The 16,506-nt window shown below is 42.8% G+C and overlaps 1 protein-coding gene across 7 annotated transcripts in view; it reads left to right on the top strand.

Moving 5' to 3' along the window:
• Nucleotides 1-16,506, top strand: part of LOC133608567 (serine/threonine-protein kinase BRSK2-like) — a 217,136-nt gene that overhangs the window by 182,307 nt on the left and 18,323 nt on the right. For 5 of the 7 annotated variants that reach the window (XM_061963882.2, XM_061963879.2, XM_061963881.2 and 2 more), the window contains one exon: nt 4,736-6,332. The exons of 1 other annotated variant lie outside the window; for it this stretch is intronic. In XM_061963882.2, coding sequence (XP_061819866.1) covers nt 4,736-4,953 — 218 coding nt within the window. In that variant the 3' untranslated portion in view covers nt 4,954-6,332. Of the gene's footprint in view, nt 1-4,735; nt 6,333-16,506 lie in introns of those variants that run through there. One more of the 7 variants, XM_061963880.2, reaches the window with a different exon arrangement.

The following is a 16,506-nucleotide window of genomic DNA, read 5'->3' as shown; positions in this document are numbered from 1 at the left end:
CACAAGTTCGGCTGATTTGCGATGTTTTGTTCCATAGAACCCATTATTTACCAATTGCGATACAAAAGAGTTCGCAGAGATGGGGCATGGACGATGCAATCGTCTGGATCTGCCAGTCAGGTTGTTGACTATATTGTGCGTGAGGTCGATGGTGTTGACAGCCTCTGACCAAAGCTCTCTTCACTTTTCATCAAGTCGAGTATGCAGTACAGAAGCAGCAGTGCCTGATGCTTCGCCCTGCGGGGCCTTCAAAAAGGCCTGGTAGAGGCTCTCACTCCGCATCCCAGCACGGTCTGTAGTTCCGGTGTTCCAGCGACCAGAGAAGAAGTTGCGGGCATCCTTGGGGTTATGTAACAATACAAGGGTGCTCTTGGTTGCCCAGTCAACCAAACATTCCCCATCTGGACTGGTGGAACTGTAGCCCCAGTTTGTGTGCTGGCAATTGAAGTCGCCAGCATAGATACTGGGGTCTGGAAACACCAGGATGGCTGCTGGTGTTAGTCGCAAGGTCGGTTGCTTATAGACTTTGACAATTTTACGCCATCAATGTCCACGCATAACCTCTCAATTGCCGATCCACTTGAAGATTGATCGACAATGGTCTATCTAAGCTCCTTATGGACAAACGTGGCAAGGCCATGCTTCCCTTTTAGGACCGATCCAGCAAACGTAAAATTTGGAATCACTAGGCATTGTTTACAGCAAAGCAATGTTCATATGTGACACAATCATGAAGTAACAGCACAGCAAAATGATGAAAAACACATACAAATAGAAATACTGTAGGTTTATTCATACACACTGTCTCGGTGAGGGAATCAATTCCATTCATTGTCAAACCCAGAAGTGAAGCGACCAGGTGTTTGATTGTCTTTTTTCAAATATATCTTTATGCAACACATAATGCACACTCACTTGATTAGAGCTAACATTTTTAAATATATGCAACTTTATTGGCATTCATTTGTCAATATGCATCTGTCATGGTTCCTTCTTCTGCAGTAAAAATATGTAGTTGTAGTAGTAGTAGTAAACATACAGGTACGTGGAATTTATTGCTGGGCATTTCTGCCTGCCGCACCTCCTCTAGTGCCCATTTCATCCTAAAACGTTTCCGAGCAGCTTTCCCCAACACGTGTCCTTTCCTTCTCAACCAGAGCCAAAGGCTGCCTTTTTCCGCCTTCTCTGCCAGGTCTTTTAGTGTCCTCTTCATCTTCCCTCCGGTCACTACTGTGTCCCTCAAGAGAAGTGGAGTTGACATTACCACAAAGCCTCGGCATCCAACCTCAACTAGGTAGATGGTGGTCTTCCAGTCAGCCTCTCTGCACTCGGCGGCCAGCTCAGTGTATTTTGCCATCTTCCTCTCGAATGCAGCCTCAATCCCTTCCTCATGTGGAATCGTCAGTTGAGGTCGATGACCAGGGGAAAAAGGTTTTGATGTTTTACTTGATCTGGTGTATCTGACAAAGTTGGTGTGGTACTCTGCTGGTGGTGACTTCTTGTTGTCTTGGTGACACCTCTATAGCACTTTGACTAGTTTCCTCAGAACCTGATTGTGGCGCCATCTGTAGCGCCCCTGAGAGATTGCGATCTTACAGCCTGACAGGATGTGCTATCTTGCGTTCCGGGTTTTGCAAAGATAACAACATTCCTTGTTTCCAAACCACTGGTGGAGGTTGCGAGGGCAGTGAAGTGTGTCATAGGTTGACTGAATTAGAAAGCTAAGCCTTGCCTGTGGAATTTTCCATAGTTCTGACCAGCTGATGTTCCGGTTGGTAACTCTCTCCCAGGTTGTCAAGCTTACCTGTCGACACTGTGACCCAGCCTTGAACTTATAGCACTCTTTGTCCATTTTGTCACCTCTGCCATCACCATCTCCTTCTTCTCCTTGTGGTTGGCTTTTGACCAAAACCGAGGCGCCTCCCCTCATCCCAGTCCTGCATTTTCTACCTCGACTCTGCCAACAATCTCTCTGTGTTGCAACCTAGCGATGGCTCCTTATTGATTGATTAGCGCACTATCTTAGATTTAAAACCAGCCTGGTCTTTTCTTGCATGTAGCCCTATCTGATAGACTGTAGTGGCAGTTGCAGTATGTTCTGAGACCTGTTTCAGAAGGGCACCCTTGCAGACGCAGCCACTTTCTGATGAATGAGTTGACTTTTCTATCATCTTACTTGCGGTGGTCGATGGGATCTCGCTCATTTTCAGTGGCCACAACACCATACCTTGTACTTCCCAGGGAGTTGGCGTTGATCGATTCTTGCCAGACCATCCGCTAGCTGCTTCATGATAGTTCTCCCATATGTGTGTCTGACTATTCTGCGGTGTACTGCCTCCCCAGGCTTTTGATAGGTTGTTCGGACAAGAGAGGGATTTTCTCTCCCCCAATGGCAAAGGTGGTGAAGTAATCTCTGACTCCCTTCCTGATTGACAAGCTACGTGACTTGGTGGGCTTGATCTTCATTCTTGCCCAGGCCATCAACTCATTCATTCTTTTGAGCCATCAAGATGTCTGAAGGAGGCTGGTGACGTCGTCAATGTAGCTTCTCAATGGGGGTAAATCTCTGGCCAGATTGGTAGTCTGAGTCCTCCAACCATTTGTTTTTCCCCGAGGAGGATTATTTCAAAGGCTGCCACAAACAGGATTGGTGACATAGTGCACCCCCTAGCGATTCCTACTTGTAGCTGCTGCCACCCGTTAGTAAAGTAGGAGTAGTTGATTTAATATATATATATATAGATTTAACATTTGGATTTGGATTTAACATTTAGATTTAAATTCAAGATTTAAGTTTAAATTTTACATTTAGATTTAAGATTTAGGTTTAAATTTAACATTTAGATTTAACATTTAGATTTAGTTAACATTTTTACTGAGCTTTTACATTCGGCAACCCACACATAAGCAATAACCAAGTAAACACCGAATATATTTCATTCTGACTTTCATATCTGAGTTGCAATTTGAAACAATGTAATGTGTTGTGTATGTTTGGACCCTGCCCGGTATGTAGAGTAGAATTGGCTTCAATTACATTTTGAACATACTTCTCACATAAAAGTACAATAATCCACAATGCAAAAAATAAACTAAATCAGGTATTACCTGGTGACATGGAACTAAAAACGGCTAACAACCAGCTACTACATGGAAAACCTTAGGCAAAAGGTGTTAGCTGGAAAGGAGCAACTAAACTGGCAGAAAGGCGACAACAGGGAATATGGTCAGACTACCAAAACAGAAACATCAATACTAAACCATAAAATAAGTAACTGGAAATGGATTTTTAGAATGGATCACCAGCATTAAGAAAGAAACATATTTCCACTTGTGTCATGAGTGTGACACATCTAGAAACACCTTCTTCATCCTTGTGATTGACTGGCAAGCTGCACATTTAGGTAGGCTCCAGCCTAAAGTGTGACTTTAAAAAGTAATATTTGCAGAGAAATGAAGTAGTGCTTGAAAAAATGTAGTATTTAATTCTCTTATTGGTTCTCATGGAAGTTTCTCCAGTGCTCCAGTTAGATCTCCACCTCTGAAAACTGAGACTGGGATTGTATAAAAGTTTTCAGACCACAACATACTACCTCTGCTCAGTATTACTCACTTGTGTTCAGGCTGCTTATGGAGTTCACCTCATACATCTGCCATACATATGGCTTCAAATTAAAAAACAATAAAGTATATGTTTTAAAAGTTGAATCACAATAGTCCATTTGTACAGTGATGGACTTGGGTTCGATTCCCCCTACCTGGCCTGCATTCTCACCGATCATTCACGCTACGACTCGTTTGCTTGTACCGTCACTTCTCGTCTGATGTTTTACTGCATTGTATCTGACTTTGTGGGTTATTTTCAGTTTTATTTTGTGCAAGGTTGCGGTCGTCATTAATGACTTGTGAGACAAGCAATGGCATTAATTTAATTAAATGTTTTAATCAACACAAGGATTTAGTCGCAGCAGTTTTTGTATAAAACCCAAAACCAGTGAAATCGGCACGTTGTGTAAATCGTAAATAAAAACAGAATACAATGATTTGCAAATCCTTCTCAACCTATATTCAATTGAATAGACTGCAAAGACAAGATACTTAACGTTAACTTTGTTATTTTTTGCAAGTATTCGCTCATTTTGAATTTGATGCCGACAATATGTTTCAAAAAAGCTAGCACAAGTGGCAAAAAAGACTGAGAAAGTTGAGGAATGCTCATCATCACTTATTTGGAACATCCCACAACTGCATTGGCGTGTGTAAAATTGACGTTTCATTCAGTGCTGTGAAAATAATATACATTGGAAATAATCTGAATAATTTGAAATGAGACTGGAAGTAATCAGGAATTTCCGATACAATTGCAGTCTAAAGAATAGAAGTAAAAGTAGTTGTAACACTAATGATCGGTGAGAATGCAGACCAGCAGGAACCAGCAGAGGGAATGGGAATCAAACCCACGTCCATCACGGTAGGAAAGGACAGTTGTGAACAAACGTTGACATTGAACATTCTACCTGCTGTAAGTATTTCCTTATATTAGGATGGTGTCTTTTGAAGCCATGCTAGTTTTCCATGCAATGATTTAGTAAAGAAAAGTGGAAGTAAAGAGCAGAGAAGTGTGATTGTGTTCAAAATGTCCAAGAGTCTCCTTCTTTTCTCCTCGTCTCATCTCCTCATGTGAACCTCATTTCTCATGTGTCTTCTGTTCTCTGTTTTCTTCCCATCTGTGTAGGCAGCCCGTTGAGTAACTTCTTTGACGTAATTAAACAGCTTTTTTCAGACGACAAGAACGCCCAATCCGCCCACTCGCCCGCCGCTCCCAGCTCCCCCGCCAAGCATGCCTCCCCGGCTGCCAAGCCCGGCCAGCCACCCGCCAATGACTCCAAATGTCCCGCCGGCAAGGACAAAACAAAGATGGCTGCCAACAACAGGACACAGGAGCATCCTTAAGGAGCGCTAGCCGTGCATGTCTAGATGAGAAAGATGCAAAACTAGACAAAGAAAAGCTGCTTATATTGTCACAAATCCACTTTTTTACTCACAATGTAGCGTTGTAGGTCCCGCCTCCTCTGTCCCAGGGTTGGGTGCAAGGGGTGTCCTCTCGTTTCCTGTGTTTGATAGCTTGACTTGTCTCTGCCACCAGGAATCATCCACAAAAACTCTTAAACTACAGCGGCCGGCCTGCTCGTCACCTTCAGAAAAAGACCCAACGTCCCGCCCCCGTCCTCTGACTAAACTCTTCTTGGAAGACAAAGAAGCCTTAAGACAGTAAAGTTTGTCACATCTTTTTGCTTGACTTCAAACACATGCCTCTGGTGGACACGACCCGGTGGAAGAAGCGGAGACAGAAAGTACTTCTTCTTTGGGTTTTACAGAAGCGAATAATCTCCTTTTAAATATTGTTTTCCCTGTATTTTGTTCTCTCCCGTACACATCAGAAACACACCAAAAAAAGCAACTAATGTAATCCTTCATTTGGTGATTTCTATGCAATAATTCCAAACAAAGTTGTCCAGAACATGTACAAGGCACATGGGAGTCTTTAGTACGAATACTGTACAAAATTCGACTACTGACAAAAAAACTACAAACCAAGAGCAAAGTGAACAATTTATAATAAGAACTAAAAGTATCCAAAAGAGACATTTCTTGAGCTTTAGGCCAGAAAAAAACGAGTTGGGAAACGGAGCAACGAGGCAGTTTAGGAAGACAGTGTATGTAGGAAATTGGAAATTGACTTTCACCTTGTTTAACTATGATCTGTTGCCCGGATCATAGTTTATTTAAGAGTACCGTATTTTTCGGACTATAAGTCGCAGTTTTTTTCATAGTTTGGCCGGGGGTGCGACTTATACTCAGGAGCGACTTATGTGTGAAATTATTAACACATTACCGTAAAATATCAAATAATATTATTTAGCTCATTCACGTAAGAGACTAGACGTATAAGATTTCATGGGATTTAGCGATTAGGAGTGACAGATTGTTTGGTAAATGTATAGCATGTTCTATATGTTATAGTTATTTGAATGACTCTTACCATAATATGTTACATTAACATACCAGACACCTTCTCAGTTGGTTATTTATGCGTCATATAACGTACACTTATTCAGCCTGTTGTTCACTATTCTTTATTTATTTTAAATTGCCTTTCGAATGTCTATTCTTGGTGTTGGGTTTTATCAACTAAATTTCCCCCAAAAATGCGACTTATATGTGTTTTTTTTTTTCGTTCTTTATTATGCATTTTCAGCCGGTGCGACTTATACTCTCAAAAATACGGTATTTAGGTTTTGATTCACGTGTGGTTTAAGTTCTGTTTCAGCACCCATGTTTTGTGTTTCTCGGTTGTCACGGGTGCTGACTAGTGTCACCTGCCTCTGATTAGTGTTCGGGACGCTCACCTCTTCCTGGGCACTAATCAGAGAACTATTTAGTCCTGACTTTTCGCCTCACTCGTTCTGGTGCTTTTCTTTGCTTACACGTCGTCAACCCTTCGTTTTCCTGAGCAAAGCTTTCTTGTTAGTTATCCCGTTAGCTCCCCGTGCTTTGTTTGTTTGTCCCTGCCTGATTTATAAGATAAACGTCCTGAGTTCCTGCTGCAATCTTGGAAGAACAATCCGTGCATCACCATGCGTCCATGGCGTTACAGAAAAGCACCAGCACAAGTGAAGCGAAAAGGCAGGACTAAATAGTTCTCTGATTAGTGCCCAGGAAGAAGTGAGCGTCCCGAACACTAATCAGAGGCAGGTGACACTAATTAGCACCCATGACAACCGAGAAACACAAAACATGGGTGCTGAAACAGAACTAAAACCACACGTGAATCAAAACCTAAATAAACTTAAACAAACTATGATTCGGGCAACGGATCATAACAGTTTACCAATTTATGACGCAACATCAGGAGCAGTTCAGTATTTTGCATCTTAGCCAGGAGTACTTTTACTGAGAGTCAAATTCACAACCATCAGCTTGGGAAAGGATGACTTTACCACCTGAGCTCCGCTGTACTTGAGCCTTGAAATCCATTACTGCCGTTGAGAGTGGAATTACAATATTCTTTTTTTCCTTCACTTTTAGTTGTTCGTCAGCTGCCATTGTAGCTTGTATTCACGTCCGGCTCATTAAATATGTGAGACTCCAAGTGGAAAAAATTGCGAAAATGATAAAAGTTTCTTCAGAGTTTTTCGAGAGGTAACCAAGAAGGGGAAAGAGTTCAACATTTTACAAAACGACGACGAGAAAAGAGGCTCTCGAATAAAACACTCCAGTCCAAGGCAGCGGAATAGAAGAACGCACAAGTTTGCATCGACGTTCTTTTAACGTTTAGTATTTCTCATTGAATTATTAACTTAATATTATTTGAATTTTATCTCCGTTTCGGAGTTCTTAAAACGCGTTCTTGCTAAGTGTGTATCGTAAAGCACCGACTCGGCGAGTCTGAATGAATAAAAGAAAGAAATTGGGAGCAAAACCTAAAACAGTTAAGCGTTTACCAAAGACAGCAATCATAAATGAAGCTTTCAGCCACTGGATCACCACTTTGTTTACTTCTGTTTATAAGTCACGTGACTAGGTGGGAAACGCTTCAGTGATGTCTGACTTCAATGATTACCTCTCAAAATACCATCATTGATGTCACCACATGACCATTGCTGGAGAAATACTACACAGAAACACATTTACGCCCTACTCAGCATTGAAGCACATCAACTGTGTACAAAACGGGTTACTTTCTGGCGCATTTAAAAATCAATTAAAACGCATGAGCAATTAAAACATATCTTATGTGGTACTGTCAAAATTAAAATTGCAAAAAACATTAAACGTGAAAAAATTAAGAAATAAAATATTTTGAACTCACAATTTGTAGCACCCATTTGACGCCGTATAAACCAGTGGTACTGCTCATAGTCCGTTGATTCGAGTGGAAATGGCGAGCATTTCCCCATTTCATCGCCGGGACAGCTGAACTAGCTTCCGGGGTTGGCCGACATGGTCTCACAAGATGTAGTTTCTCTTTAAATATCCTTCTTGAAAATGGCCTTGCAAATATATATCTGCCACCTAATCAACGTTTTGTTCTCCTTCTCTGCTATCCCGGTCTGGCTACGGCGCAACACTTCCCACTTCCTGCTAAATTGAGACTTGTGATTGGATACTCTCTTTGGAGTGACAGGTGAGTATCCAATCACAGTCTCGTTAACATCAGGCTGCTTGGATAGGCTACTGTCAACAACTTGTGATCTGATTGGCTATCACAACTGTCTCTCAACTCTATGTGTTCTCACATTCATCTGCTAACGGTCCCGATGAGTATCCAATCACAGGACGCGTAAATGTCACGTTGAACGTGAGGCCATCTAGAAGGCCTTACTGACAACAACTCGTGATCTGATTGGCTATCTCATCTATCAACTGTATGTCCCCGATCGCTTACAGTGCTGATGTGAGTGTTGATTCTGAAGGCCCCGGGCAGATTTGGTACAGCATGGCAACATAAGCAAGCTGAAGTCTGATTAGATAAAAACTCTAAACTAAAAACAACAACGCTGGGACGAGCATAATATGACACAAAGAGAATGTGAATACTAAAAAATTACTTGTATCTTTAATTATGATCATGGTTTCTGGTTATGTTAGGCCAGCAGAGAAGGCCTTGCTAGCCCTGACGGCACACCACTGATGAATCATCATCGGCGGTCACTCGAACGAGTATGACGATCCTCCTGGTAGGGGTGTATCCCTTTATGGAGGATGCCTGTGCGTGACTTAGTTTAACGTGGGCAGACTGGTGCACAGACAGTCACCACACGATCCTTGACAGAATCGGGTCAGGGTCCAGTGGCATGGAGTCCAAGACGACTGGGGACCCTTTTCTGCTGCAGCCTTCTTCCGCCATCGCCGTTGTGGTAGTTCTTAAATCTACCGACTTCCGCCTGCTCCGCCATTGAGGTCTTCACTGTATCCCTGGCTAGGGGGCAGTCAGATACTAGGCCTTTGCCAAGGGCCACCTGGGGTAACAGTAGTAAAGGGGTTAACCTCCTAGTGCCCCAAGATCCCATAGAGGAGCCTCCACTGCCGGATGCACTTTAACGTTATGCCCAGGACACACTGATGAATACAAGCTATATGCAGCATGGAAGCTCGTAGCAAACAATGTCGTCGTGGCACAAGCATGAGAACCCAGGTCTACACTTTGAAGAAGTAGAAAAGCAGACGGAGAGCGCAAAACTCCACCAGATATTTTTCACGAAAAGTACAAAATACCTGAATCCTGAATCCATGCGGATGGTGTCAAGACTTGGACTTTGGCTTGGTTTGTTCTCCCGAGGTGCAAATGAACATTTGGACCGGATGTGGCGTGAAGGTAGATACATTTTTAATAATAACACTCAAAAGAACAAAAGGCGCGCTCAAGGCGGATGTACAACTTGACTAATGAAAACAAAAGACTTGCACGGGAGCAAAAAAACTATGAACAATAAAAAACACTAACTGTGGCAATAATAAACAAACTTACTTGGCATGGACATGAAGTGCGCAGACGTGGACAGAGTGTGACAGGGGGCATAAATGCGAGGTGATCGTCAGAAAGACAAACTGAAAAACACTGAACTTAAATACTACAGACATGATTAACGAAAACAGGTGCGTGACTCAAGACGTGAAACAGGTGCGTGACGTGACAGGTGAAAACTAATGGTTGCTATGGTGACCAGACAAGGGAGTGAAAAGACAGAAACTAAACAAAACATGACTTAAAACAAAACATGATAATACAGACATGACAGAGCCCCTCCCTTAAGGACAGATACCAGATGTCCAAGAAAAAAAACTTAACAAAAGTCATGGGAGGGCGGGAAGGGGACATGGCGGTGGGTCGCCAGACCACGTGTCCCTGTATCCACCGGGGCAGAGTTAGGTGGCGGCGGCGAGTGGAACGCCGCTGCAGCAGGCGAGGCGGGCGCCCAGGGAATGGCCACATTCGTGGCCGACTGGGAGGTGGGCGCACTTGGCGTGGCGGGCGACCAGGTAGCGGCCATATCCGTGGCCGACGAGGAGGCAGGCGCGTCGTCATCGTGGCAGGCGTGGCTTGCCGTGGTGAGTCAGGCGGCGAAGCTCGGCGTGGCGTGTCAGGCGGCGAAGCTCGGCGTGGGTCTTGGTATAGGTCTTGGTCTTGGCGTGGGTCTTGGTCTTGGCATGGCGGGTCTTGGTCTTGGCATGGCGGGTCTTGGTCTTGGCATGGCGGGTCTTGGTCTAGGTCTTGGCATGGCGGGTCTTGGTCTTGGTCTTGGCATGGCGGGTCTTGGTCTTGGTCTTGGCATGGCGGGTCTTGGTCTTGGTCTTGGCATGGTGGGTCTTGGTCTAGGTCTTGGCATGGCGGGTCTTGGTCTTGGTCTTGGCATGGCGGGTCTTGGTCTTGGTCTTGGCATGGCGGGTCTTGGTCTTGGCATGGCGGGTCTTGGTCTTGGCATGGCGGGTCTTGGTCTTGGACTTGGCGTGGAGGGTCTTGGACTTGGCGTGGAGGGTCTTTTGGTGTGGAGGGTCTTGGTCTTGGCGTGAAGGGTCTTGGTCTTGGCGTGTAGGGTCTTGGTCTTGGACTTGGCGTGGAGGGTCTTGGTCTTGGACTTGGCGTGTAGGGTCTTGGTCTTGGACTTGGCGTCGTGGAGCTGGTGCTAGCCTTGGTGCGGCGACAGGTGCTAGCCGTGGAGCTGCGACAGGTGCTAGCCGTGGAGCTGCGACAGGTGCTAGCCTTGGCTCTGGTGCTAGCCTTGGTGCGGCGACAGGTGCTAGCCTTGGTGCGGCGACAGGTGCTAGCCGTGGCTCTGGTGCTAGCCTTGGCGCTAGCCGTGGTGCAGCTACTGGTGCTAGCTGTGGAGCAGCGACAGGTGCTAGCCGTGGCTCTGGTGCTAGCCTTGGCGCTAGCCGTGGTGCAGCTACTGGTGCTAGCCGTGAAGCAACGACAGGTGCTAGCCGTGGCTCTGGTGCTAGCCTTGGCGCTAGCCGTGGTGCAGCTACTGGTGCTAGCCTTGGTGCAGGTGGAGGTGGTCTAGCTGGGGGTTGCGGCTTGGCAGGTCGGAAGACTGGTGAGGGCGGTCGTGCTGGAGGCTGTGGCTTGACGGGTCGGAAGACTGGTGAGGGCGGTCGTGCTGGAGGCTGTGGCTTGACGGGTCGGAAGACTGGTGAGGGCGGTCGTGCTGGAGGCTGTGGCTTGACAGGTCGGAAGACTGGTGGTGGCGGCCGTGCTGGAGGCTGTGGCTTGGCATGGTGATGCCGAGCCACCCCACCAACACAGCTCCCGATCCCAGCCCCCCCCTCAAGGGGCGGATACCAGACGCGCTCCCTGCGGTCTGGAACTCTCTGTAGGGGTGGGCGGAGGAGGGCAGAAACTTCCCCATTAAATTGTCCAAATTGTCTTTCTTGTACCTGGGATTGAGTGGGTGAAAAAAAATTGTTTTGTGTCTTGGGTGTGGCTTGAGTCCTGGGGAGCGGGGAATCAAAAGAAAAAGAATTCAGAAAAAAAAATCCTGGTCTTTGACGTCATCCGGGCGAAGCCGGGCTGGCTGCTGCTTGCTTCCGCCCGGAGGGGGAGGGGCTTGTGGGAGCGGCGTGTCCTGCTGGCTCGCGGAAGTTCTTCCTGAAGTCCTTCGTCGGGAGCGGCGCTTCCGGCACTGCGCTGCGTCCCCGCATTCCTGGGACCAAATGGAGTCTCTGTACTCCACGGAGGAGTAGCGCAGAGTTTCCTCCTCCATCGCGCACAGGACCGCCCAAGAAGCCTCGTCCAAAATGTCCAACTCGGCCAACTTAGGTGCGGAAAAGCGGGTCTGCTGACGACATCTGTCAAGACTTGGACTTTGGCTTGGTTTGTTCTCCCGAGGTGCAAATGAACATTTGGACCGGATGTGGCGAGAAGGTAGATACATTTTTAATAATAACACTCAAAAGAACAAAAGGCGCGCTCAAGGCGGATGTTCAACTTGACTAATGAAAACAAAAGACTTGCACGGGGGCAAAAAACTATGAACAATAAAAAACACTAACTGTGGCAATAATAAACAAACTTACTTGGCATGGACATGAAGTGCGCAGACGTGGACAGAGTGTGACAGGGGGCATAAATGCGAGGTGATCGTCAGAAAGACAAACTGAAAAACACTGAACTTAAATACTACAGACATGATTAACGAAAACAGGTGCGTGACTCAAGACGTGAAACAGGTGCGTGACGTGACAGGTGAAAACTAATGGTTGCTATGGTGACCAGACAAGGGAGTGAAAAGACAGAAACTAAACAAAACATGACTTAAAACAAAACATGATAATACAGACATGACAGATGGCTCCCAAAATCACTTCTGCCTAATCCCATTCCTTACACGTCCTGAAGGTTAACGTAACCTTTTGAGCTATGTTGCTAACTAACAAACAGACGGATAAAGAAACCTCAGCAAACACACAAACTCCTGGTGGAGGTCATTCAACAAAGAATAAATGAAATGTTTGATTTGTTTGGCTGTCGCTTCAAAACAGGTTTCAAGCAGGTTCACTTTTGCCTCAATCTAGAGCACAATGCTTAGGAAGCGTCTTGTCAGTCATCAACTCTCTTTGTCTCTGTGGGTGGAGGCGGGGTTGCTGGCATACACACACAGAGAAGTACAACCTCGTAAAGTAAACGCAAGGTAATGTCGTACTAATGATCAGGATCATTCCCAAAACCGCATTAATTGTTCCATATCATTTCCTGAAAGTGTCTATGCTAACTAACTTGAAAACGAGATGCTGCATCTCCAGGTGCTATCCCAAATTAATTGAATTTAACTAAATGACTCTGGCGAGCACATACTGTAACCTCCTGGTAGATGTAATAATCTGGCGTCTTCCTGGTGTGAACACAGGATTTAAGAAAAGGGACAAGCAGTAGAAAATGGATGAATGGGTAATTGTTGCCTCGCTGCTCCGCTCCGTCCACCAGACCGAGCCGCCTGAAACGTAGAACAGGAAACGGCAGACGGAAAACTGAACAAACAAAATAAGAGTTGGTTGGGATGCCGACCAAACAGAGTCCGATCTTTGTGTATTTGGTGAATAAATTAAGGTGATACCTTTGTTAGTCCCTCCAGGATTCCGCTGGTTTTCTCGGAAAATGGCGGCAAAAGTTGCTTATTTTTTTTACAATAATATTGAATCAACTTGTGATTATATGAATGTGCTATTAATATTTTACATATTCCTTGTAACCCTAACCTCAAAAAGCACACAATTTCAACACACATTGAAAATCATGCACTGTGTTGATGTTTTACACCACACAGACCACTAGATGGCAGTATAAGCACATACTCAGATCTGATTGTCAAATTACTGTCCTGTCTTAATCATTTACGACTAATTATTATTGTCCGCTCTCTGCTCTGTCGTCCATAAGTTGCAGACATTCTCCGTGTTTATTTTTACCCAGAAACCTTTGCGCTGTAGACAGGAACAGGAAGTAGGTTATAGCTGTGTGGGAGGATGGCAATTGTTTCGTTGGAGCAATACAAAGTTGATAAATGTTGCTGTTCCTACTTTGTCTACACAAGACACAAACAAGTTAGATTAGATGTTGACGTGCGTGTTTGAGCGCCGCTCACAGACAAATTTTAATGACAAAAATGACGCTGATTGGGCATGAATTGATTAACGTGGACCCCGACTTAAACAAGTTTAAAAACTTATTCGGATGTTACCATTTAGTGGTCAATTGTACGGAATATGTACTGTACTGTGCAATCTACTAATAAAAGTCTCAATCAATCAATCAATCAATCAGCTAGGGGGCCGCGCGTGAATCGTAGGGGATTGGTTGAATTTGCTTAAATTGGCGACATACAAATACCCGGAGGGACTACTTTATGTATTTCTTCAATAACTTAAAGTGACATTTTATGCAATTTAAAGCACACCTGAACAGATGAGATTTTTTTATTTGTGGAGTTTTTAGGCTTGTTAAAGATTCATACAGTCTGCAAACATGACTCTTACAGCAGATGGATTAATTATTCATATTTACATTATTTGATGTCTTTTACAAGCACTTCCTGTGAATGAGTGATTGAATCCAATGCATCTCCTGGTGTGAGTTTTATTCGCATCATTTATTTATTTTATTTTATTGTCCCCTCTATAGTATTTATCTGTTTGTACTTGATTGTATTTTGCTTTTAATTTATTCTGACTTATTTATAAGAAAAATGTAGAAAGTGTTTTTTTTTTGGTGTGTAGTTATTGAAAGATGTGTTAAGTTATTTGCAGGAATGGATTGTGTTAAAGAAACACTGTAATAAATATTAGGGGAATGATTTACCGTCATTCAAGAATGTAGACGTAGCCTCGTTAAGAGAAACAAAACTTTTGTTGCTCATTGTCAGCATCTTTGACCCATCCTGTAAATATGACATGACCTTTGACCCCCATGGATTGTTTGCATGTTTACCATTTGTCTTTCTTTGCATGTAGTCCTCAAAATTGTTCTCCTCCTCTAACTTTTTTACATTGTTTATGTCTCCTTTTTTTGAAGCCTTTTTTTTTTGCTGACTGTGCATTCCATGACCATGCATTCCGTCCTGCCTACATATCTCTGCACCCTGTAGGACCTCGCTGGCGACCGGGTCCTACCTCAGCTAATCAGAGGAAATAAAAGCAATATCTTTCTTTTTCTACATTGGGAATGAGGAGCACACTGAACGAACTCTGATGGACTGGAAATGTATTCTATTGTATTGTTACTGTGAACAAGTAGAAGGCGAAATAAATAAATCTGTTGACTTTGGAGCCATGTGCACTTTTATCACACTAATAGCTCTTATTTACAAAAGCATTTAGATGGCAATTTACAAAATAATATCAATGAAAATACATTAAAATAAAGAGACTATGACTTGCAGTCATTTATACTATATATATATATATATATATATATATATATATATATATATATATATATATATATATATATATATATTTAGATACATTCATATATATTTAGATACATATATACAAACCCCAAAACCAGGGAAGTTGTAACGTTGTGTAAATGGTACATAAAAACAGAATACAATGATTTGCAAATCCTTTTCAACTTATATTCAATTGAATAGACTGCAAAGACAAGATATTTAACGTTCGAACTGGAAAACTTTGTTATTTTTTGCAAATATTAGCTCATTTGGAATTTGAGCCTGCAACATGTTTAAAAAAAAACTGCCACACGTGGCAAAAAAGACTGAGAAAGTTGAGGAATGCTCATCAAACATTTATTTGGAACATACCACAGGTGAACAGGTTAATTGGGGACAGGTGGGTGCCATGATTGGGTATAATTTATATATATAATTTAAAAAGAAAAAAAAAATATATATAGATATATGAAAAATATATAATACAACAATATATATTAGTAATAAATATAATATATATATATATATATATATATATATATATATATACATACGGTAATAAAATATATATATATATATATAATTTAATGTCTATTGTTGTGTGTGCTATGGCTATGAGTTTTTTCCCCCCTTGGCCTCAGTCTGGACCCCCTCTCCAGGGGCCCAGGCTTAGACTGATTTTTTTTTTTCTTCATAGTAAAAGAGTGCGGGTACTAGACTGGTCTGCCTGTAGTCCAGGCCTGTCTCCAATTAAAAATGTGTTGAACAACTTAAGCTGTACATCCAGCAAGAATGGGAAATAATTCCATCTGAAAAGCGTCAAAAATTGGTCTTCTCAGTTCCCAAACGTTTACTGAGTGTTGTTAAAAGGAAAGGCCATGTAACACAGTGGTAAAAATGCAATGTGTTGCTGCCATTAAATTCTAAGAAAAAAAAAGTGTAGTTTCTCAGTTCGAACATTAAATATATTTTCTTTGCAGTCTATTCAATTGAATATAAGTTGAAAAGGATTTGCAAATCATTGTATTCTGTTTTTATTTACCATTTACACAACGTGCCAACTTCACTGGTTTTTTGTTTTGTACATACATACTGTATATAAAATGACAAATCATCGAAATATTATGTTTGTAGAGGTATAATGTATGCATATGTATTATATATCATATACTCTGCATATTAAACCAAAAAAATTAAAAATTGATGTTTACAATAATGACGTTTTGAGTTGAAAATCTAACACAAACAAAGATGCTGCAGACATTCAGTACTAAAAACCACAAATGCCAGCAAATATTTTCCAAGCCTAATTAAACTTTACAAAACCACAAACATTTTATTTGGTGTTGAGTTGAGTTGAGTTTGAGTTTATTTGGAACATGCAAGCAAACAACATGATACATCACAATTTCCAGTTTCTCTTTTCAACATGTTTGAAAAGGAGTAGGAAGAAGCAGAGCTTATTTAATCCTACCCCTTTTCTTTTACATAACAGTTGCTAAAACTTTTGTTCACTTCCTGTTCTCAATTTATTCACAATATACTCTATAAATAATCA

The sequence above is a fragment of the Nerophis lumbriciformis genome, linkage group LG06 (genome assembly GCF_033978685.3).
Source record: "Nerophis lumbriciformis linkage group LG06, RoL_Nlum_v2.1, whole genome shotgun sequence".
NCBI lineage: Eukaryota > Metazoa > Chordata > Actinopteri > Syngnathiformes > Syngnathidae > Nerophis > Nerophis lumbriciformis.
This window is presented reverse-complemented; position numbering and strand designations above follow the sequence as displayed.